Source organism: Rousettus aegyptiacus, unplaced genomic scaffold (genome assembly GCF_014176215.1).
Source record: "Rousettus aegyptiacus isolate mRouAeg1 unplaced genomic scaffold, mRouAeg1.p scaffold_m13_p_13, whole genome shotgun sequence".
Classification (NCBI taxonomy): Eukaryota; Metazoa; Chordata; class Mammalia; order Chiroptera; family Pteropodidae; genus Rousettus; species Rousettus aegyptiacus.
In genome coordinates this window covers 64,589,343-64,614,678 of record NW_023416288.1, presented here as the reverse complement: position 1 = coordinate 64,614,678, position 25,336 = coordinate 64,589,343, and the positions used below count along the sequence as shown (strand labels likewise).

Genomic DNA, 25,336 nt, shown 5'->3' with positions numbered 1-25,336 from the left:
CCTCCCCAAGAGTAAAAATATCCCCTTCACACGTCAATAGATATGCCCAACCTTCCCCTCACCTATACGGAGATTCTGGCCTGACTTCCACTTTATACCAGAGAGTCAGGAGAAAAAAATCAATCATCCCTTGTAGCAGCAGAGGAAACTCATCTCAACTATTGGGGAATTTCTTAAACCAAGTATCACCGAACAGTAGGAAAGAGAAAGAGAGAATTGCAGATAAACTAAAAACTTTCTGATCTTGCAGAAAACTGAGGTATTTCACAGAATAAAAAAGATGTCTACAAATAATAAATAATATATTTATAGAGATTCAAGAAGAAAATATTCCCATAAATACAAAAAAAGATTATTAAAAGTTAAAAAGATTGGAAAATAAAATTGAGGACATGTAAAATGTGTAAAGCAAAAAATGAAAAAATATAAGAGAAAATTTAAGGGACATAAAGAATTATCTCACAGAATATAATATTTTATTAATATAATTCCAAAAATAAAAATCAAAGAAGAGTGAGGGGTGGTATAATATCTAATAAATACTACAAAGAAATCTTCCACTGCTTAGAATATAAGTTTTCACATTGGAAGAGCCCACTGAGTCCCCTGTACAAGAAATGACAGATGATACCAAATCCTGCCCAGTTTCTTAGAAAGGAATTTCTTATTAGCAGCACTAGATATTAAAAACAACCATTATAATCCTTTAAAAATTCTGATGGAAAATAATTCTCTATCAATGTTTCCAAATCAAGCCAAACTATCCATTAAGTATATGCCAGAATAAAGTTAATTTTTAGAACTTTACTTCGATAGTCTTACTTCCTCGAACCATAGCATGGAAATCTATTTCAGGATGTATTTCAAAAATGTAGGAAGTAAAAAACATGGAATTCATGCAATGATATTTCATCCCAGAAAGGAATTCAGGGGAGAGCACTTGTGCAACAAATTTAGAAGCAACCAGGAAAGCTGAGGGTAGGAAAACAGAGAGGTACAGAAGGAAAATCTCCAAGGGGTTTGAAGGAAGACCAATGAAGATAATGGAGAGAGAGAAAGAGAGAGGAAGAGAGAAAAGGAGAGAGAACAGGAAAGAGGGAGCAATGACAAACTAGCAAACTGTGCAAGGACAAGTGCACAGAATGGCAATTGGAAACATCAAGACAAATTTCTTTAAGTCCAAATATAAAGCAGATAAAAATGCTTTAGAATGTTAAGCAATAGACTGAATATTAGAAAAGAAAATCTATGTGACCTTGATGCCAACACATCCTCCTTCGGCTGGCCCAGGCTTATGGCATCAAATCTTTTGGAGCTGTGATGGAGTCTTAGCCCAGAACTTAAAAAATGTTCACATAGTCACAATAACGTAAATGTTTATTTGTTTTCTACTTTTAAAGTCAACCCAAGAACAAAGAAAGGGAACACACCATTGTCCTTAACAGGACAGAATGTCAACATTAAAAACATGATGATCTAAAAATGAAAGTCTAACTCCAAAAAAAATGGGTTATATATATGGGAAGAGCATAACAAAGTGTGTGTTTTAATATATTTTTCCTATAAAATAGAGTTGAGATATAAGTCATTGGTATATGTCAATAGGTTGGAGCTAGAAATAGAGGCTTAAATATATACTTTCCATGGTCACATAATTTCCATGAAAGAAAAACTAGAATCTCAAAACAATACCGTAAAAAATAAACACTGGTAGGAGAAGAGAGAGTAAATAATAGCAGGAGTGAACTAAGTCTTTATCTTTTTTATCACAATGTCAGTAAATAACCTGATAAATGAAAAATTCAAGATATATAAATAATATCTGGAGTTCACATCGAAAAGCCTCACGAACAAACAACTAAAAGAGATTGCCTCTCTCCACCGGGCCCACGGATCTAGAGATATGGGACTAGATTTTCCTGCTTTCCATTTCAAAATAAAAACTTTAAAATAAATTAAAATTTAAGACTTAAAACACCATTTTAAAAGGCATGCTACCATCACCAATTCATCTGGGGACTATATTATTTCTGGGTTCAGTCAATGATGCTATTCAACACGCTAACACTGACCAGTTAGCTATTGGTTTAATAAATAAACCATTACCTCAAACGCATTTCTATTGTTACTGGCAAAATATTAAACTCCTCATTATTGCTGGAGATAACCAAATTTACTGATTTCAGATGGAACATAATAGCTCTTTACCAAATAACCACAGGGAGTTCATCATGACTGTATGAAGGCTTAAAAAGAAGGCAAGGATATCTGAGCACAAACTTAGAGGATGTAAGAAAAAGATGTGTGGAATTTGGAAAACTGCACATTCATCATAAACGCAATCTGATGATGGAGGTAAAAGTGTCTTTTCTTAGGAACTAAGGTTTCCCCACCTCTAATATGGTCAATGATAAAGCTACACATTCAGGACTGGCCTTTGAAATCTTAACTGTCTAAATCTTCAGGTGTGTTTTCCAAGTCTGTTTTCCTTTCCTTTCTACAAAGTTAAGTCTTTAAGTGCTTCTGGATCTGAAATCCTTCAGGACAACTACAGTTCCATTTTTTTTTTTTTTGTTTTCATTTTCTTTTCTTTTTCTTTCTTTCTTTCTTTCTTTCTTTCTTTCTTTCTTTCTTTCTTTCTTTCTTCTTTTTTAAATTTAATTAGACACAAAGTGCAGTGCACTATTATTTCTTTAACAGATTCTTTTTTTTTTTTTTCCTTTGGATAATTCTGCAGGCTGGCCCAGAGACCACAGCTATTGTCTGGTGCTATCGACTGACTGGAAACTGGCACTTTCTGTGCAGAGGTTCCCTGATGAATGCCGACTCTGTTACACAAGGAGAGCATGACATGACTCACAGTCTTCTGTCAACCCTATTGGATTCCAAGCTCTGCCTCGAAACTGGTTTACTCGCTATCCACTTAAATTCTTTGTTAGTTCTTTTTATCCCAGGTGGCTTTGAACTATACCATACACTGTATGAGTAGAAGACGGATCCTTTAGGGAGTGAAATAAAATCTGCTACTTGACTCATGAGTCTTGTCTTCAATCCTGAATTAAGAAAGGAAATATTAAGTGAACTACCATAATTGAATAATAAGATGTCCACGTGGAACTCAGTAACGTTATATTTGTTAATATACATCAGTTTTGGTTTTTCTTTTACTTTGTAAGCCTACGATACTCTGACATTTATGAGGCACCAATCCCTTAAAAGAACGTTCTATGTCCTCAAGCACTATTATGAGTTTTACTTCCTTTTCTTTATGTATGCTTCTCTTACTCTGGCCACTTAATTTCCAAGTAGAGTTTTAGATCTTGTACTCAAATATATTTCTCTTATCATACAGTTATTAGCCTCCTACCCCCTAGGCCTCCATCCACCCTTCTCTCAGAGTGGGTAATAATAAGAAGCATGATGGAGGCTGATGAAGGCATCCACTGCATAATGCAAGTAGGTTGAGTCTTGGTCAAGTGCTATGGATAGGTAGTCATGAGTAAACCATTTTTTATTTTCTGAGTCTTAGTTTCCTCGTTGCAAAGCCAATGTGTCACGTGATTGGGTCCAGTATTTTGTAATATTTAAAAACTAAATTCCCACTAAAATTTTGAAAAATGATTCAAATATTTATTGATGTCACTGAAAAACACCAAAGGAGGACTCAATTAATAGCACAGAGGAAAATTTATGAAAAATCGTCTTTCCCTTTTTTTAAGGTCTCTAATACTTGCAACTATCTCCAGGTATCCTCCTTTTTAAAAAAACTCTACATAAATTTCTCTAAAATCAGCCCACACTCTATGGCCATGCCACCCTGAACAAGCCCGATCCCGTCTCTTAAAATCAGCCCAAACTATTTCTTGTATTTTTTTCTCCTCCCATGGTTTTGATATTTTTATTTTCTATTCTACAAAAACTCAAGTGAAGAATCTGACTGCACCGGCCCAGGGTGTAAATTCCCTCCAATCTGAATGCAGAGTAGATACTTCTTCCCTTACTATAAAAAGCCTAATTGTGGATTAAACTTGCACTCCTGGCCTCTGTCGACTCTGCAGTTCCCTTTCTAGGGCAGCGAGGCAGTCTTCTTCAGAAGCACAGTTTGTGCAGTCTCTGAACCCAGAAAACACCCTAGAGCACAATCCTGCAGTCACTGATCCATGGCCTCCAAGGCTTATCAAAGCTGTCCTATTTCAGCAGGAAAACCTCTCCATACTTCTCAGGCCTATTTTTCTGTGTTTGGCCATCAATTCCTTTTTTTTCTAGTATCACTGTTGGGTTCCAAGTGTAACCCCCAAGAACACAGTCTCTGTCAGTGGAACAGAGCTTTAAGCCAGAAATCAATCCGGACTTGGGTGCCACATTTCCTTCCATTCTGAGTGGTCCCTCATCTCATAGGATATTTGATCTTAGGAGGTAAGATTAAAAAGCAAATTCCCAATCTGCAGTTCCCTAAGGGAATGTCTTAGGCTGTCTCAATTTAGTGAATTTACTTAATACTAAATTTTTAAAAAGTAACCCATAACAAATAGTAGATTATAACCCCCAAAGCATTATTTTAATCTCAGAGTAGTGAAGTTTCTCTCCGGCTGGAGTACAGTATTCCCAGGACAACCATAGACAACATCTAAAAATTTCTGTGAAATTTCAGAGCTATAAAACAATGAAATTTCACTCTAATCTGTGGTCTAGGTGATGATTTGCTCTAAAACAAACAAACAAACAAACAACTCGGTATGATCTTTACATTCAAATACTCTTAAGCACAGAAAACTCAGCTGCTTCAAGCACTAGAGCATAGTATCTAAATATCCAAAAGATAGTTTGTAAGCAACTTAAATATTCATTGACATTTCCTAGCAGTTCCAAAAGAAGAGCCTCTCTGTAACCCCTCTAACCAAGCACAGTGTTTTAAAATCCCTTTTGCAGGGTCAGGCCTGGGTTAGTACTTGGATAGGAGACTACCTAGAAAGACCAGGTGCTATAGGTATAAACAAACAAACAAACAAATAAAATCCCTTTTGAATCTCTCTGGAGTATGTTTTCTTCCATGGAATGCGTCCTGATCTCAAGCATTCTTTCTCTCTCTGTCTCTTTCTGCCTCTGTCTCTAGCTCTCTCTTTCACATTTGCATCTGCCTAAAAGACTCTTCTTTAAATCTCAAAATCTCCCACCAAGTTAGCCCACTCTTTTCTCTGTTCTGCTCCCTCACATCTTCTTAAAATATTAATTTCTTTCTCCGAACTTCTCAGTGCAAATCAATCAAGCTTATTTCAGTGGTTCCTGATTCTCCCCTCCTTTGTAGACTCAATTACGGACAGCAAAGGTGTTTCTCCTTAAAAAGAAAAACTCTTAATAATCTCATATTCATATCATTTCTATTGCACATTAAAAGTAATATGATTATAGAGGGTCGATTTGAAGCTAAATGAAATGTTTTACATATATTCCTGACATAGATTTTTAAAAAAATTTTGGTTAAAGAAATAAAAATAGTAACACGAGAAGCAAGACAGTTTGGCCAGAATCTTGCACCTCTCTGGGACCAGCTTCTCAGTCTCCCTAGCCCATTCTACTTAAGAAAGAAGGTGAATAAGAGAAAAAAGAAAGATAAAACATGGCAGAAAAAAAAAAAGATTAGTGGTTTGTGTGAGGAATGAGCAACCGGTGTGGAGAGGAACACAGCTTGGCTTAGTGTGTCTGCTGCTTCATGATCTGAGCTGTGTATCTGCCAGGTGGTGAGGAAGGCAGAGGCAGCCGCAAAGCTCCATAACAGCTGCTTCCTTTTCTCCTTCCACTCAACATTTAGAGAATCTGGGCAGTTTAGGGGCAGCCACTAGGGAGCAGCAGCAGATGGCTGCCATGCTCCAGAGGTGTATGTACTCTTAACGGTGAGGGCTTCAGTTACCAAAAGTGGCTACCTTTTATATGCCAATAAATATGATCTACTAAAAAGCTCTAAGAGAGCACACTCATGGAAAATTACCATTTTTAATTATGATCTTTAGTTCTCTAATTTTAGTAGTATTTATTTTATGTATCAGCTATAAGAGAATTATTAAAGAAAAATAAAACAACAAAAAAAACCATTTTCTCTTTCCATCTATCCTTACACAGAGGAAGTCAGAAAGAAATGGTCAAGTGCCACACATATGAGGACACTTTTCAGCTTCAACTCATATTTACTGAGCACCTACTCTGTGTGCCAATTATAGTACAAGAATTTTCCATAGGCGTTACCTTATGTGAGGTAGGTATAAAAAAATAAAAAAATATTTTCTAAGTAAGGGTAAAAGACCCCACTACACACACACACACACACACACACACACACACACACACACACAGAGAGAGAGAGAGAGAGAGAGAGAGAGAGAGAGACAGAGAGAGAGACAGAGAGAGAGACAGAGAGAGAGAAAGAATGAGAAATTAGAGAAAACAAATGAAATATTAGAAGTTTAGTTTTTGAAATGTCAGCAAATTCAATTCTAACTAAATTTATACTTATCTCAAAACATGTCAAATTATTCCAAAGTAAGTTCCATTTAATGTGTCTTTGTGTCACTATTACTCTATACAAAACAATTACAGTCCTCACAAACATCAGCTAACAATTCTATAGTGTTTTGAAGTTTACAAAGTATTTTCACCTACAAATCCCTTTGATCTTTAAGAATATCCTGTAAAATAGGAACCTCTATTTAACAAAAATCTTCAATTCCTTGATGAGCAAAGATTTCAGAGCTGCAATGTGTTGACTGGAGTCATCTTCTGTCTTAGAGCAAGGACATTTTAATAAGCCTATGGCAAGTGATGGACATTATAAGTAGGCTGTGCTGTGCTCTCATGCTGGTAGAATATGTCACCATTGGCCAACTAGTTCTATAGATTTTTATGGAAAGGGCAAAAGCAGTCGATATTCTAGGAAAAGTTTACTTAACTATTTTCTGGGATGTACCAAGAATGTCCCCTGTTTGTCAACTGAACTAAAGCTCAATACAGATGTGTCCTGAATTTGTCCACTAAATCATTCACTTACTTAAAATTCTGGCATTCAAGGGATTATTAAAGATTAATTTAAACTGTAATATATCTAGTTAGTATTCTGTTATTAATCAGTGTTATAAAAATGGTTAATTAATAAAATCGACTTGCCATTACCCTACTTCAAGAGTCTCTAAATTCCTTAAAATGAGATCAAGTCAATATTAAGTCCAAAATATACTAGAAAACAGACTGAGATGTTTTGTAAAATGAAAAAAATGCTTGTCTCATTAAAAAAAAAAAAAGAAGAAAGAAAAGGTTGTGGTAAGGATAAAGGATAATTTTTGTTGTTTAAGTAAATAACCCAAAAGGTAAAGGCATGCCTATTCACTAATAATTTAAGTGGCCAAGTAGCAATGTTATATTATGATCTCTTTCTGAAAGCCATCTTTTTTTATAGACTGATGGCAGTTAATCTTCCGAATGCCAAGTTGTCATCAGATTGTTTATTCACAGTGATGGAAAATAGTTATAGGATGATGTCCACACTCAAAGCTGAGATCCAAATTCTACAGATCACTTTTTAAAGAGACCTTCTATGATTCCCTTCCTATTCCCTGTGTTCTTCATAAAAATTCTGAAACTGCTTCTCACTGACTCTGTGCTATCTACTCCTCTGGTATGCCCCGCCTTCATGTCTCTTGTCTAGAAATTTTGAGGTCTATCTGGCTTAAATGTGACTTCCTTCTTGAAGTTTTCTCTTATAGCAGTCTTTTCCCTCAAATCTATTTCTCCTGAGTTCTCATGTATTTGAGTCATCGTGAGGTCCATTTTTTCCTGTTTCCCATATCCAATCATTCGCCAACTTCTTCTTGATTCTGTTTTTTCAATATTCCTGAAAGCGCGTACACTGGAGTTAGATACACATGCCCATGACTTTCATCTGTTTCCACTAGTTGAGTGAACTTATATATAAAACTTATTGTTAATCTCAGTTTTTTCTTCTATAAAATGGCATTCTAAGACTAACTCACAGGGTTATGATAATGATTAATGAGTTAATAAACGTAAAATTCAACTTAAGTAGAAAATTCAAGTTAAGGCAACATTTCTCAAAGTGAGTTTCAAGGAATATTAGTTCCACAAATGTCCTTTAATAAAAGGGATTCATGGTTAAATCAGTTCATTAAACAGAACTTCTAATGCTCACTTCTCAGTCAGCTTTGATATACCTTAGCATATTCAAGGCTCTACAAAGCCTTGCAAGAAAACAAGACAAAACAAAAACAGTTGTCTTAACATTCCCTGAACTTATTTGACTAGAGAATCTTTGAATGCATATATGGGAGCTATTTAAAACCCTCAGAACCAGTGTTCTAAGGAAGGAGATTCAAAAATGCTGACTCAGACAATGAACCAGTTGTCATTTTGGAAGTTATTTCAGCCTCAGGTTTTCAGGAAAATATTTATTTATTTGTTCGTTTTGTGAAAAGGACTACTCCCGCTACTGTTCACAGCCATCACAAACTCTCAGAAAAAGGAGCCAAATTGTCCTGTGGGGAGCTTGTGTCATAATGGTGGTAGAATGATATTAACTTCCTAAGACCAATTATTTCTTAACAATCTCTTCAAGGATATGAAAAAGTTCTATTTTTCATGTGAGCCCAGTAATTGCTTATCTAGACAGCAGCAGATACAAAACTTTATCTCAGGAGAAAAGTTTAACAAACTAATATGTGCAAATCTGATAAAAGTGGAAAGAACTCTGGAGAGACTCAGGAAGTGGATGCCTGTGAGGAACACAGGGTTAAGATGTGTCCTCTACCCCTGGGTTCTAAAACATCTATCTACCTCCAAAGATAAAACTGTTCACTGTGTATAAGGTAAAAGAGAAATTAATGCTTGTGGACCAATTGTCTCAATGTCACAACCTGAAGGCCACCAAATTTTAGATGGCACAGTGGGAATTTTGCAATCATTTTGTTTTTCTCTTTTTATGGGAGCAAAAATAAGCCTGGCTCACATTTATTGCTCATGTGTAGCCTGTTCTCTACCATGACATCCCTAATTATTCACAAATATAGAACTTAGCTTTCCTTTTATCTTCATCAAAAAGTGCTTTTCGAATAAAGTAGCATTCCTCAAATCATATTAGTCATTTCTACTTAGCCATGTTTGAAGTCGGTCTATCTAACGGAATAAACTTAGGTTCCCTACAGCAGATGTATTTCAAAAAGTGAATGGTTAAGCGATTTTTAAAAAACATATATAAAAACATGCTGCTGTGAGAGCTAAAGAAAGCTAACACCATAGTGATTTTTAACAATATTTACAATTTTAATTAAACAAAGGTAAGCGAAATAACCAAGTTGTCATTAGTAAACTCTCCCATTTTAGTTTTACTTTTATAAGCTATAAACAGCCATGCTTCTTTAAAATAAATAACCCAATTTAATATCCTAAATTAAAAATAAGATGCATTATGAATCACATAAGAAAGGCTTCTGAATTTTTAAACATCATTGAAATTTATCTGTAGCATCACTTCTATAGAGATGAATGATTGAGGCCTTAAACTTATTAGAGTACCTTTTAAATCTAAAAACAATAGGTAAACAAAGAGGAAAACACATTCTAACATAACTTTGACTATCTAAAGTATCGAGTTAAAAGAATAATAGATCTGGAAGTAATTTTAGTGAAAAACTATATTAAATTCCTAATTTTATAAACATGGAAATTGAAGCCCCAGATATTAAGGAATAAAACACAAGTTTATCTGAGGATTAGTGAGATCTCAGGCTAAAGCCACATTTCCTAATTTGCATTATGCTTCGCCACATCATCACAAAGCTTCCTGGGGTCTGTCTTATAAGTCTATTTGTTTCTTAAATGACATGAAACTATTCCCTTATCAAATATTTTATAAAGATCATTTATAAAAATCAGTTGACTCTTTGATAAATTAACTTTAAGGATAGGATAGTTGTTCAAGTTTAAGGAATTTAATTCACAGTTGCCAAGCTGAAAGTATGTTCTTATTAGAAGATTTACATAGCATATGCCAACCACAGTGGCCCTTTAGATTCCCTTTAGAAAAATTTTACAAAGAGGTTAGAACATTAGTCTCAAAAATCATATAGTGGTTTAATCTAGAAGTCACATCTGAGTTACAGAATTTAAAAAAATGGCCCGACTGCAGAAAAATGCATGTACCAACAGAACTGACAGCTATCAAAGAAGTCAAATGAAAACTAGTTAAAACAAAGCCGAGCAGACTGTCAGGAAAAACTTAAGAAATCTGGGTCAAGGACAACTTTGAGGAAGTCTAAGAAACTCACCAAGGGTTTGGTGTTAGTGCTGCAGACAGCAACCGTACTGTAACATTGATAGAAGAGATGAAAAGGTAAAGCACTAGAAAAAAGAATGTAGGTCCGTTTTTACAGGCTATGATGTTAAAAGGACCTAGACACATGCAGTATTACTTTTAAATGAGAACTTTTTCTCTCGGATACCTTCACTGAAGCAGGAGTAAGTGACAGTCAAGACGTCACTATGTCAGGGGTAAAGGATCCGCGATATATACTACAGAAATACGTTTCCCTTTCTCATTTTCTAAAAACATCCAATATGAAAGGGTTAGATGTAACTTCTAAAACTGTCATATAAAAATTATTTAGTTTAGTTTTGAGACATCACTCTTCCCTGTCGTTTTGCTCTACATGCAATTCAACAAATGCACATACTCATAAAAGGTTTATTCATAATTATTTTGCAGGTGTATTTCAAAAAGTGAATGGTTAAGCAAACTTTGTTTTATTCCACATCTTGGAATAATATTCAGAAATTAAAAGGAATGTAATAATTTGGATAAATTCTGAGGACATTATACTAAGTAAAGTTTAAGTTTAAAGTTGTTATCACTGGGGAGAAACAGGGTAATGGGGATATGGGATCTTCATTATCTTTTATAACTCCATGTGAATCTGCTACTATTTCAAAATAATAAGTTTAAATAAAAATGATTTTAGAACAAATAAAAGCAAACAAATACAGTAAAAATTAGGACTTTTCTGTGTCCTCATTGTGTCCTTGTTATATGCCTCTGTCATTTATTTATGGATTTAAAGAAAAAACATTATTTTACATCTCAACCCCTAAGTTTACAGAAATTTGCAAATTTCTGCAGTTTTATTTGGAGATAAGGATACATAATCTCAGTAAAACAGTATAAAGTCTTGAGGAGGATTCGAGTTTCTGACTCTATTTTCTTTCCTTAAATAATGAAAGCTTTGAGGAAAGATAGCATGTTAAACTTTTGATTCAGTCAACAAATATATTAATTTTATTCATTTTAGTTCCATGGTCTTATCAGCTACTGACCTCTACCTATAGCTGGGGGCTACATATTTTATTCATATATAATACTTTACAGTCTTCCTATAATTATCCTGTACATTGTAGATTTTACACAATGCTGATGTGTCCAGTAAGCTCTTTTAAAGTACCCTAGGATACAGGGTACACATATATTTTAGTAAATTTACCACAAGAAAGTTATGATTTTTACATTATTCTTTTATTCTAGATTATAATTTTATTTTTATGACTTTATTTTAACCTTACTTATTCCACTCATCATGTTAAAATTGCACTTACTTTGCTCCTCCTAAGGTTAAAAAAGGATTAAAATACCATTTATAATCATTTTTACAATTTTATTACCCCCACAAAAAGTCTAGAGTCAACATCTTTCTTTGCCCTTCTTTGGTATTCACATAAAGAGGTATTTTCTACTTTATGTTATGACCTTTTTAAAGTTGTATCACATTCTTTGATTCACCTTTTCTATCATTTTTAAGCTTTTTCCCCTTATTATTTATTGAAATAACTAATTAAGCACTTGTGACTTTTTCCGATTTTCATTAACAATGATAAATTTTTTTAATGTCCTACTTATATTTCCTGTGATAAACTACTAGATGCTCTGATACTATTAAATTACCCCCAAAATCTGCCCCCAAATAGATCCCGATAAACGAATTCAGCTTCTCAGATCCTAATCAGATTAAATCATATTTTATGTGGCATAATTCTATATGTTCTTGAAATATAGCATGATTTTTAAAATTACTTTATTGAACAACCTTTATCAATCTATTGGCTACTTATTAACAGGAAAATCAAAATTGACTACTAACTAAAATTCATTAACTCTATTCTTTTTTTCCTAATTTCCTCTCCTTTTTTTTTAACTTGATTATTCATTCTACTGTGATAAATATGTCTTCATAAGTTCTTTTAAACATCTTATGGAAATAAGACAAAACCAAGCAGATGGACCGATAAAGCAGAGAGAATCTGTCGGACAATTAGATAAAATAGGAAAGAAATCAATTCTTAATTTTAGTTTCTACTAAGTAATGGAATAACCTCCTCTGTAGCCAATCTACGCTTTGCTGCCAAAGACATTTCCTTAACTTTTAAAGCCGAGTAGATCTCTATTGGAAAATGTACTGTAGCCTAAATAATACCAACCTGTGCCATAGTATGAGACCCTATAAAATTTAGCTTCACGTCGCCTTTCTTCATTCCCCAAGATATCCTTTCCTCAACTGTCTTTTGTTCTGACAGCTCAAAATAACACTCAGTTCCCTAAATGAACTGTGCCTTTTTCTTCATACCTGTGAAAACACAGGTAACAGCCCTCATCTTCATCAATTCACTTACAGGTGGCATTATGAAGTCCTTGTGTAGGCAGGGTAGGCCTGCCCATCCAATGGTAGGCATCAGTCGCTACTTGGCAACTATAAAGTCTACAGAGTGTAGGAAGCTCTGTATATGGCAAGAGCAACGATATGAATGGTAAAGAACTTTCAAATGTTCGACTTTTCCCCTAAGGCCACCCAAATGTTAGACTCTTCCAAACCTATCTCCTTGGAATATTATAAACCGGTTAGATCAAAATGGTTCCCTGATTCTCCAGCCTCCAGATCAAGATAAAATATGCTTCCTTCGAAACATTGATCTTACTCTGCTAATAAGAATGTGTGTTTAATATTCGCAAGAATAAAGGAACACAGCTGGGTGCATTAAGGACTCATGAAAGAGGCATATCCTTGGATTTTGCTCCTGCATAGTGCTACTAATTCAGGAGTGACACTAGGAACTGAATCTGAAATACCTCTAAATCATTCCAGCATCTAGCACAGCAATGGCAGATTAGAGGCACTTTCTTATGAAATAAGTGAATAGATGGATGGACGGATGGATGGATGGATGATTTTTTCATGACCTATATACTCTTCCAATCATTTCTGGACACCAAAGTAATTTAAAATTCAGTTTGAATTTCGCCTGCTAAGAAACCATACCATCTCCCCAGTTGGAGGTAACCACTACATCTTCTAAATTCATAGCTTATTCTTTAATTTGCACATGTTTAATTATGCTTTATTGCAGTTAAATTCAAGTATAGTTTGCTTTTAATGGACTGTAAATCCTTTGACATCGGGAATTTTATTTTATTGAATCTTGTACTCTTCAAAGGCTTAGCATCCCGTCTGGCAGGGAGCAGTCACTGAATAAATAATCTTTGTACAAGTTCACTTTCTAATCAATAATCTTGGATCATTGCTCCACATTCAGTCAGTATTTAGAAAATAGCATATTATTCATGACATGTTCAACAAATACTTATTGAACACCTATTCTTGGCGAGAACGTAGTTAAAATTTAATTACCTTGACATTTGCTCAATGTGTCAAAAACATGAGTTTATCAAATGCTTGTTTTCTCATAAACAGAGTTAAAACTACTAAACCAAAAATGACATTTTTTGAAAATAAATTTTTATCTAATAAACAAAAATATACTCTCAAATCATTTTATAACAAGAAAGGGAAGCAGAGCAAAGTATTTTCAGAATAAAGTATAAAGACAGGAACCAGGGGGACATTGAAAGTCCTCTTGGGTTGTAGTAGAAAGTCTCAGGGAACTGACTTCACACTTGTGTTTAGCAGGAAAGTGGGTGCTTTATGTAATGTTAATCTCATAGAGTTAACTGTTTTTTATATGCACTGAAATTAATAGGAAAGAACATTTCAAATGCAGACAACTTTGCTAATGGGGAAACAGAAGCAAAGAGAAAACGTATGACTCCTAAGAGTCAAAGCAAATAAAAGGTCAAGTCTCCACTCAAGCACTATTTCAACTCTGCTCAATTCATTCCTACTTCGAGACTATTTCAATTCCTTCATTATGGAAAAGCTGTATCTCTATAAAATTAATGAATGTAATGATTTCGATTAAACACTTTTGATGTTTATCCAAAGCAGTAAACCCATGAGGCAAATGAGAAGTCTCAGAAACTCTTCCTTTCTATATTCTAGGAAAGTTGAGGGACCCCCAGTAGAACATGTATTTGACTGGCCATTTATAGGTAAATATATATATTCAATTAAGATGTCATTTTATACATACTATACTACAGGTACATGAGATTTAATGAAGTAAATAAATTCTGCTGGAAATTTTGCTCAAGTTTCTTGTTATATTCAAAGAACTGGCATCATGGAGCCCATTTTTTATACCAAAATAAACATTTAGAGGTTATTTTACAGGCACAGACAAGTTGTCCTGGTGTATGTACCTCTTTTTACAGTTACTCCCTCCTTAGAGATCAAAATAAAGGCAGAAAAGATTTTGCACATATGGAATTTCAGATTGAAATACCCATTATAAGTTCTCTGTAGTAGGGTGGTTATACTGACAAAACACAATAAAACTATTATTACTATATTCATTTAACACTGAATATATGTCAGGGAATGTTCTAGAATCTTTGTATACGTAAGTTCCTTTAATTAACCCCCAAACTCCACGAAGTCGTCATAATTATTTGCATGCAGGTGAAGAACTCGAGACTGAGAGAGACAAAACAACACACCCATGGCTATAAGATGCAGGAGTGGAGAGGTAGAATTCAAACACCTTTTTTTTTTTGACTTTGAGGTTTTGTTCTTGGCCACTATATAAAGATGCACTTAAACTTCAAAGTAATCCATTTATTATCCCCATTTAACAGATGAGAAAACTGAGGCTCAGGATTCAGCAATTGTCAAGAGTTACACCTGTCTACAGAGTGGCTCACTCAAAATTAAATTAGCCCTTCTCCTTCGAATCACTCTTTCCAATGGACACCATGCCACTGTCTACTGTGGCTGAGGCACTTTTATGAAGTTTTTATCCTTTACTATTTTTATCTTCAAATTATTTACCTGAAAAAAGGAGAAGAAAACAAAACAAGCAAATCCTGTCTCATTCCTACAGTAATGCAAACAAGTGGCTTTGGTTGGAAGAATAAAAACGTGAGCCCTGAGTTGTTTCAGGCCCATCCAGTAACCTCAATATACCCTTTCCCTGTGGACTCAGAGCAGCATATGGCTGTTCCTTGGCAGTTTAGGCTCTGCTATTTTCTCTGAACCTCTAGGTTACAATGCGTTTTGTAATCACTAATAAGGACCACCTGTCTCTTGAGAAAATCAGCCTAACAAAATGGAGAGACCTAATTGTTCAAATTCATTCTCAGGTAGACAATATGCCCTTCATGTGTGGACTGAGATTACTGAATAGAAAACCTAAATCAAAATAAACAATTATATTCACTGACTATAATTGCTAAATTGAGAACATATGTTAGTTCCATAAAAAAGAAAAAGAAACAATATTAGGAATAATAAAGACAGTGCTTTTGAGGAAATAAAACCCCTCACAATTTTCCAGGAAAAAGAAAAGAATACCTTCCTTGTTTTTAAAAATTCTTTCATTAAAATATACTTAGGCCAAATTTTTTGCATTTGTATATGCTTAAATATACACTCTCTGTGTACAAAATTATCCTATGGTTGAATCCAGTCAGAAAAAAAAAACCTGGCTCTTTGAAAATAAGCAGAATTTAGTCCAATAACTGGCTGATAAACATTCACTATTGAGAGTGTGAAATCCATTGTTTAATAGAATAAGGAGAGGTGGAGTATGGGGAAGGGTACCCTCCCCCGTCCTTCACACAACCCACACCTGAAGTCAGGGTACATCAGAAACATCTCTCTAAACCACCGTTGCAAAATCATGCACACACCTTCATCAGTGCACCTGCTTCATTGCACTAGAATTACTGGTCTGAGTGTCTGTCCATCTTTCCAGACTGACAGAAGGGACCACACATTCACATTGGTCCCAACATTTAGCAAAGAATATGTACACGAAATGAACTTATCAAATGCATTCAAAAGTAACTGGCTAGGTGACAATAACTAGTCACAGGCTACTTTAGGAAAGTATGTTTTTATCTTACGTAAAGTTTACTTTTTAAGTACAGATAGATTTTCTAAAGTATTAAGGACAAGATAGGCAGAAACAATGAGCTGTGAGTATAAATGGTCAGCATTTTGAATGTGGAGATTCTCTCTGAACTTTCTAAAGCCAACTTTCTGAAAGCAAGTGCCTCTTCTAACAAGGACCTCCACATCCCTACTCACCGCATGTATTATCAGGCCTCCTACTGACAATACAGAACCATGATACTGAATTAATAACAGGTAATGTTTAAGATTTCTTATATAGCAGGCCCTGGACTAAATGTTTTATTTTATTATTTTATTTCATTCTTATTAGAACCAAATAAAGTCGGTGCTACTAATGTTTCATTTTTAATATGATGAAACTGAGGCAAAGAATGTGTTGGTGCCTTGCCTAATTTCTAAGCAGAATTGTAATAGATCAGTCATTTTCCAAGCACCTCTACTCCACCTTCAAGCAGGTGACTGATTCATCTCCAAAGGAAAAACAGTCATTTAGTTTGTCCTGATAAATTCCAGAATCCCACCCTTGACATAACATTGCCACAGTCTAATTCACTCTCTTTTCTTCATAGACTTGCATTCCTCCTGTTTCAGTAAAACAACCACTGTTAGCTAGTTATAAATGATCCTAATCATACATGAGAAATAATTCTTATGAGTTGTTTTGATGTATTTTATAAATGATAACACAATAATAAACATAAAACTTTCATGCACCATTAAATGTACATAAAAGACTTGCTTGAGATTCAATATAAAATTTTACAATAAATATGTCATATACAGAGAGAGATGTGTATGTGCGTGTGTTTGTATATATAATTACTTTAGTTGTCATGGTATTATATATTATTTCACATATTTTCAACCATTTATTTTTGTTATGTAAGTCCTTAATCATAAAAGTATAATAGGCAGTTTGACATTAATAAAGTCAGGTAAAAAGGAGCTTCCCATTTTAGCCCTTATCAAACTTTCTTTGTCATGGCTATGCAACCTCACATAAGTCCACTTTCAAATGGGGCTTTTTCCAAACAAACAAACAAACAAACAAACAAACAAAAACTATTGATTTTCAGATTGATATCAATAGCCTGTAGAGTTATCAAATCTATGTTTGGATAAATGTAAATTTGGTTTTCAGAACAACAGATAATATTTTATCGGGCCATTACATGTAGTAAACTGTAGATATATGGTCCTTCATTGTTCAACGATGGTTGAAATTTAAGCTGTCTTTGTGCCTTACTGAATGTCAACTGTGATAATTACTAGGAAGTCATTTCAGAGACAATAAATCACAAATACCCTAGTTTCGTTATTTCTCATCGTCTCTTTTTCTGAGAATTTCGGTGACTGGTACTGCATAAACATAGTACTTCAGATGCTATGTTTAGACATACAGAAGTGAAAACTATTAAAAATACCAAATTGATGTCTTTTGAGTGGATTAAACATGCGAAAGCACATGTGCACACATTCACAGAGACAAGGATGATCTTTCTCCTCGCCTTCAGGAATGTCATAAGCTTTTACCTTTTAGCTAAGATAAGCTGTAGCTAGGAAATGAACTTCATTATTGATTTAGGAAATGAACTCAACTCTCACAGTGTTATGGTAGCTTTGAGAATCAAGAAGAGGAGATACTTTCATTAGAGGAAAGGGTAAAATACACATTAGCACAATAGAACAATAGAAGAATATGTTTCTAATTTATTTGAAGCCTTTTAAAAGCATCTTACTGTCTTCAGAGGAAATACTTCTGTTGTAACAATTCCTTGGCCACTCAGTTCCTGTAAATAGTTCTATATCACAGATGTAGAGGAGATGCTGTATGAATGAACTCCCATCTGTGACTGACACTACAGGGCAGCTCCCTAATTTATACCAAAGAAGCTGATGTGGTACCATGGGCTGTTTGAATGTGAAGTAATTCCTTACCCAGTGGTAAACGGACGCTGCTCCAACCACCCCTACACCCTCTCCACGCTGTCACTGCCAGCCCTGTGCCCTGCAACTTCCAGGGCCTCCTTTAACTGTCAAGTTCAGGTTGGCTTCCTGCTCCCGGGCCCATTATGATGGTGGCCAGTACAAGGCATCTCTCCGAAAGTCGCCAAAGACCCCTTCCCTAGCAGAGTCCTGTGGAGGGCTTCCCACCAATCAGACACATTTGATAAGGTCTTCCGCTTACCACCACTCTGCATGCCACCCCCACCTGGCCCCACCAGGCCACTGCAGGAAAGACAAAGTTCCCCATGGCAGGGTGGCACTGGGGCAGGCAAATATCCAACTGCCTTTGACACCACCCCCAGGCCTGAGGACTCTGCTTCAGGCTGGGCTCTTCGAGTTGTCCTCATGTGGTCTTGGGCCTTGAAGCCACCTGAGGTAAGGCAGTGACAGCAGGCAGTTCTAAGAGCTGTTAAATAATAAATATCACTTTGGGGTACATTAACTTTCTCTGGTGCTGTGACTGAAAGAGGTAATGTAAATACAAATTATGATTCATTTCTATCAATCGAATGTAGCCAAAAGGTCTCATTTTATGATGTGGCAAAGGTGAAATGCAATTATCTTTAAGCCCAAACTTTATCATACCATGCCCTCCTCCAGCCCCGCCCCACCCCCCCCCATCCCACACACAGTGTACAAAGACTTGAACAAGTGAGTCTTTCAGAAAAGGGCAAGAGTCCCCTAAGTGTAGATACAGTCAATTAAAAGGAAATTAAATCTTTCATTAAGTCCCTACAGATATCAGATTTCTCTACAGACATTTAAGACTTTTCATATTTTAAGTTGAAAGAAGGATCGAATCATACATTTTCTTAAAATTGATTTATGAGAAAAATTATTCTAAGAAAATTTATATTGTATACTTAAAAATAAAGCATTTATATTGATACTTGCCTTTATATGGAGCTGATTGGTCCAATGCCCAATGACTTTGTATTCTGGACTTTTGTTGGTTATTTGATATTGGAAGATATCATAGCGTCCGGGAGCATCTCCATTTTCATTAAAAACGACGGGTGTCCCAGCACTACCTACAAATGTTTAGGAAACAATGTTAATTGAGTAAAATAGCCCAGTGGGCTCATTTTTCTCTAAGAAAGAATGGTAGATAAAAATATATTGTGCATAGTAAGAGACATAAGATTGTAATCTATACAAGGTCACTTTGGTAGTATAATATCTATTACATGAAAAGAAGCCCAGATGTATATACAGGAAGAAGACATGCTTTATTGTTCACATTAGAAAGTAAATGATGACTACCCGAGTTGGGCGTAATAGTAAAATAAATAAAAATTGATAGGCCAAATATTCAATATTGGCTACAGAGAATGACAGTTAATAGAGAAGAGTGTAAATGTCTTGAAGCATAACAGCTATTGAACAATATGAACAATAAATGGCAACTCAAAATGTGATGGAAGAATGACCCAGCCAGATCCCCTAGAATTTTACTTTATTCTGACTTGAGCTCCACTCTGAAGCAGTTGCCCTATTCAATTTCTCTTCCAAGCCTCCACTTCTGCTACCTCTGCCCAAGAGTATATCAATGTGGGCTGCTGGTGGGAGCCTCTCAGTGGGTGAGGAATGATTGCTGGGAAGTCCCAACTCTGCTCAGATCATAAAAGTTCTTTCAGTTCATTGTGATGAGGATAATAGCGGAAGGCAGCAGGATACAAGAAATGTAGTATTTTCTAAACTCCCATTTCTCTTGGAAGAATTTATCGTCTCTCTTAATAGCTTCTGCTCCAATTTACTTTCCCTCTTATTAACTTCTATATAATCACAGGTTTAAGGGTAGAAAGGGATCACTATCCCCAACGTTTTCTTGTTCCATCGAGCCTCACTATATAAACCTTCCTTTTCTCTAACAGCCTTCGGAACCCCTCCCGTGCCTCGTCTTCATGAACTACTCTTTGCTCTCTGGACAAAACCCTTTTCTTTGTGTCCATCTTCTCTCTGTAGGCCTTCTTCCCTGAATTTCTTCTCACAGCATATTGAATTTAATTTCTGTACTGGACTGAAAGGTGTCCCTTTCCTACTATCTCTTTTCCATATTGTACTCTCCAAAAAATATATACAACTCTCTATATTTCCATTTTAGAATGACTTTCTTATTCTACCTGCAGAGTTTTCAACTAAAAGTAGCAATCGCAAAATTCTAAAACATTTAACTTATCAAACAAAATGGATGACTTGAGACAGCTTGAAAATATAGAGTCACACAGCAGCAATTAGGGTACTTTCTTAGTATTACCTGGAGAGATGTCTCTGTTCCCTGGAATCTTTCTAAAATTGGAACAGTGTGAATTCTGATGAGACCACAGAAACCTGGCATCAGCAAAACCTGCTAATTCCACAGAGATTGCACGGCACGGAGGAAAGTCTGAGAGTCAAGAGCAGTCATCTAACACCACTACTCCATTGACTTTTGCAACTTGTGTCTGTCTCTTTCCTTCACTTGTCAGATAGGGGCTTAACAATGAATATGAACATATTTCGAGTCCTAAAAGAGCTGTATGCATTTAAATTATTATTATTAATAGTTCCATGGGAAATGACTTTATACATAAATTAAGAAAGAAATGAGAAATTGGGAGATTAAATAGGAGCTTTCCGATCAATGAATATTATCTTAGCTACTTATTAGATATTCAAGTGGAAATCCATCTGCTATATTTGACCAAAACCTTTTCTAAGTCTTGGTGACTTGCAGCAGGTTAACCCTTAAATCCTGTTTTCTTATCTGTAAAACTATGATGAAAAATAGAGTTGTTATGAAAATTAAATGAGCAAATACTTGTCAAGTACACAGAACATGGGTAATTAGGTATTATTATTATGATTATTGTTCATCACATATGTATTTCCAGTACACACCAATTCAGAGTAATAGATGGGATGCTGAAAGTTCTTTAAGTGATATCTAAACAAAAGAATATGGAAATTCAAATGGGAAAGAGATTCCTGGATGGAAAAACACATAGTGGTTATGAATTTCACATTAATATCAACAGTTCCTGAAATTTATATACCTCTTCAAAAAATTCCGCTGTTATAGTCTCCATGAATAAAGGAAGATTTAATTTTCTCTAACTAAAATTCCCAATGTTGTCACAGCCTCCACTGAATGACTCCTTATCTCCTACAACAGTCTCAACCTTTTTTACCCTAATGATACCCAAGAGAGTAGAATACCACTGTGTAACACATTATCATAAATGTAGTCTGAGTTTCATATATAATTCCTAATGTGTCAGCTGTTTCTATATATCTTTTCTCCAGTTTGAGAAAGTATATTGGAAAGTAAGTGAATGAGAGCTGTATTATCACAAAAATAATAATAGTCCAAGTTAGATACTTCAAATGTCATTATTAATAGCAACTTGACCTAAATTTGATATTTCATTAAGAGGAAATGTACTAAAGTGGTTAGGAGTGTGGATTTTGGAGCCAGATCATTGAGTTTTAATCCCAGCTTTATCATTTCTTAGAGGTATGATCTTGAGTAAATTACTTAATTTCACTGTACTTAATATGTCTGGTCTTTACAATGGGCTAATAGCAATTCCCATCTTAGAGGAATATGTGAAGATTAAATTAATATATGTAAAACACTTAGTATATAGCAATCATTACGTAAGTATTGACTATTATTCCCTGTTTTATGGCAAGGCTGTGTTTGAGATCCAGTGTCTATATGAGAGTGTAAGAAAATCTCAGTGGGCATATGTGGCTTTCCTGAAGATACCTTTACTAATCTTGGTTCTCTTTCAGCACAACGCCACATGTACATAAAATCCACTTCTCTAAATTCACCGTGCTCTTTCTCACCATCCTGTCTTCACGCATGTTGTTTTCTGTCAGTCCCATCCTCCTTCCTCGTAACCCTTCTTCTCTACATAATTCCTTCAGGATGTGGCTCTAAGGCCACACTTATATAAATTTGATCTTTTAAACCTTGAGCAGGGGTCCAAGTGCCTCTTCATGTCCTATCCTGATCGATCACAGCACTCACTGCACTCTGCATACTTTTATTATTCATCTCCATTAACTGATCAAAACATTTATTCAACAGCTATTTACTGTGAACCTATTACAAGCTCGCCACTGGGTGGATCCTTGACCTCTCTCAAAAACTGTGGTCTTCTTAGTAAAGGCAGAGTGTACCTCATATCTTTGTAGTTACTGCACCAAAGACAGGGCTCGATACTAAGTGAGCAATCGATAAATTACAGTAAAGCATGAAAGACGCGCCCACTAATGATGCCAAGAAAATCCATACATACCATCTTCATAACATTATGAACTTAATTTATATCATCTCTCATCTTTTATATTCACAAATGAAGAAAGCGATTCAGTCCCTTTCACACTGTTAGTGCAATGTAAAAAACCACCCTTGCAATTTTTTTACTAATTTGATTTCTGAACTCGGGCAAGCCTTGCAGTTGAATTACTTCAACCCTTTCTCGTGAAAACTAACTCCATGGCACATCACAGCTCATTTCAGATGACTGCCCTGGTACTGCGATCTATGTAACAAAGAACACCCTTGAGCAGCCATGAGGGGTCATGCTGTTTACTGGTGTCTACAAGTACAAATTTAAAAGGTCATCCTTTGTACTGAATCCGGTTGCTTCAAAAGCCGAATTAAGTGAAATTTTGTCCAGAAAAAAATTTCAAATGACAAATGTCTCAAAATATTTATCACTTTGTTATGGTTTACTAACAACACAGGTAAGGATATAACATAACTATATTTGATTAGGCCAAACTATTTTTTTACATATATAAAATATGCTATGCTCCAGCATATTTTCTTGTTTTGTTTCTTTCCATCCTAGACTTTAGTTATTTCAGAAATTTTGAAGTGAATTTATTTTTTAAAATCCTTTTTAATCAATGTGCACTAGTAGAGGAGTAGAAACAAACAACATGGAGTGATGAGGTAACTTTCACTAGTCAGCTACCGCCCTCAGAGTCTATATGTCTTGAATATCTTCTGTTCAATAAGAAATGTGTGGAAAAGCTATATTTTGATTACTAGGCACATCAGGCACTTCGATATACTCTTGAAGAAAATGCGATACATCCAGTGAAGAGTTTTATCTGAAAATGTTGGCTCTGTTGAATATTGCTCAGGGGAGGTGTATGTATGGGCTTGGGATGTAGGGACTAGAGTTTGATTTCTGGCCCTGCCAATTACCTCCATGACCTGGGCAAGTTACCCTTACTAAATCTATTTTCTCAATTGTCAAGAGAACATACTACCCCCAACCTCCCTGAGTTATCACAAGGGTTACATGAGATGATGCATGTAGAGTACTTGGTGTATGACTGGGACATGACAGCTGTGCAGTAAATGAAAATTATCATCATCATTATCCGCTCCTTGCCTATACTTATGCAACCTTGATCTACACTTTCTAGTTTCTGCAGTGCAAAAAATGCAAGAAAAATTAATTCACCTTTCTATGGAAGTATTATAAATACATTTATAAGTGTAAGCCACTCGGTTTGTCAAGCTTATTACTTTCCTTATTCCCTCTTGCTATAAAACATTATTGACTTTCCTTCTCATAACTACCTATGCTATTGGGTAAGCAGAAAAAAATAAGAAAGCTAAAAATTAAACCACTTAATTTAGTAATTTTAGTGCCCTTAAAAGAAAAATGAATATATGAGATTTAAGTCATCAACCAAAATGCCATAGGAAACAGAAATTTTCAACAGAATTTCAATTATTCATGCTCTCCCTCTCCTTATCCAATTTATTTTATCAAGTATTTATTACAATCAATAAACAGAACTACATATGTGAATTAGAATCATATTATAGTTGAATTATTTAGGAATCAGTGAGATTACTTTTACCTACATCAATTACTCAGCTTTTGTTCATTGAAGATTTTAGCATTTGGCTCACTGTGTTCATCTCCATCCCTATTTCTGTTCTCACTTCTGGTGGCCTCATCCACCCAGATGACTCAACATCCTGGCCTCGGCACCAGCTGACTTCCTCACTTCCCATTATCATTCTTTTCATGCATCTCATCGCTCACCATTACAGTTACACTCTAAAAGTCCCATCTAATAACTATATCATCTCCCGAATTTTCTCTTTGGATACTATCTTCCACTCCCACTGCAATAATTCTATAAGCTCTTAAATATCCTGATTCATTCATCAGCCCAATTTATCATTATACTCTACCCCCATGTAGTTTCTCTTTTCTCCTATTCTTGCATAAGTTCTATGATCTTCCTGTTCTATTGTACTTCTCCCTCTGTCCACTTCTATTCTTCTGCCAAATCACAATCATGATTAAACTCTGTTGTACACTTCTTTGCCTACACTCAAGCAGCTGAATATTGTTTAAGAAAATCATAAGCCTTTACTATCTGGCAAGGGCAGGAATAGCCTTAGGTACATGCTGTGCCTTGGGCGTGAGTCTGAGAGTGAGCACCTCTCTAAATTCTGCACCTTAGGTGCCCCAGTTGCTCCACTTAGTCCTGACCCTGCTGCCTGCTCTTACTTTAAACTTATGACCTCAGATTTCAAATGTGTAGTCAACATTGCTCTGCAATCCTACCTCACTTTCCCCGTTAGTCCATCTCCCCCCCCCCCCCCACTCACTTCTGGAAGACTAATTATTTTATGCCTCACGTATACAACATCTTCCTCCCCGTCACCTCAGCTTGTCTCGTGCTTTCTCCCTGAAAAAAAAGCAGCAATGACACATCATTCCACCATAAAACTTCAACCTGCATGTGTTTGCACTCATTATCTTTTTCCTCTTATTAAAACACACGTCCCAGGCAAAGCCATATTTCTCCCCTAGTGCAAGGACTCCATTCACTCTCACTCTCTATGCACTTTCAATTTCATAGTTATCTTTTCTTTCTTTTGCATCAACAAACTTAGATGTCTACAGTATTCCCTTCAATTTACAAAGGAGTTCTAATAGCTTTCATCT

The 25,336-nt window shown here is 35.4% G+C and overlaps 1 protein-coding gene across 6 annotated transcripts in view; it reads right to left on the bottom strand.

Annotated features, from left to right (window-relative positions):
* GRM8 (glutamate metabotropic receptor 8) overlaps positions 1–25,336 on the bottom strand; it is a 674,240-nt gene that overhangs the window by 109,097 nt on the left and 539,807 nt on the right. For all 6 annotated transcript variants that reach the window (XM_036230954.1, XM_036230951.1, XM_036230952.1 and 3 more), the window contains one exon: positions 19,251–19,387. In XM_036230954.1, the coding sequence (XP_036086847.1) occupies positions 19,251–19,387 (137 nt within the window). The remainder of the gene's footprint in view (positions 1–19,250; positions 19,388–25,336) is intronic.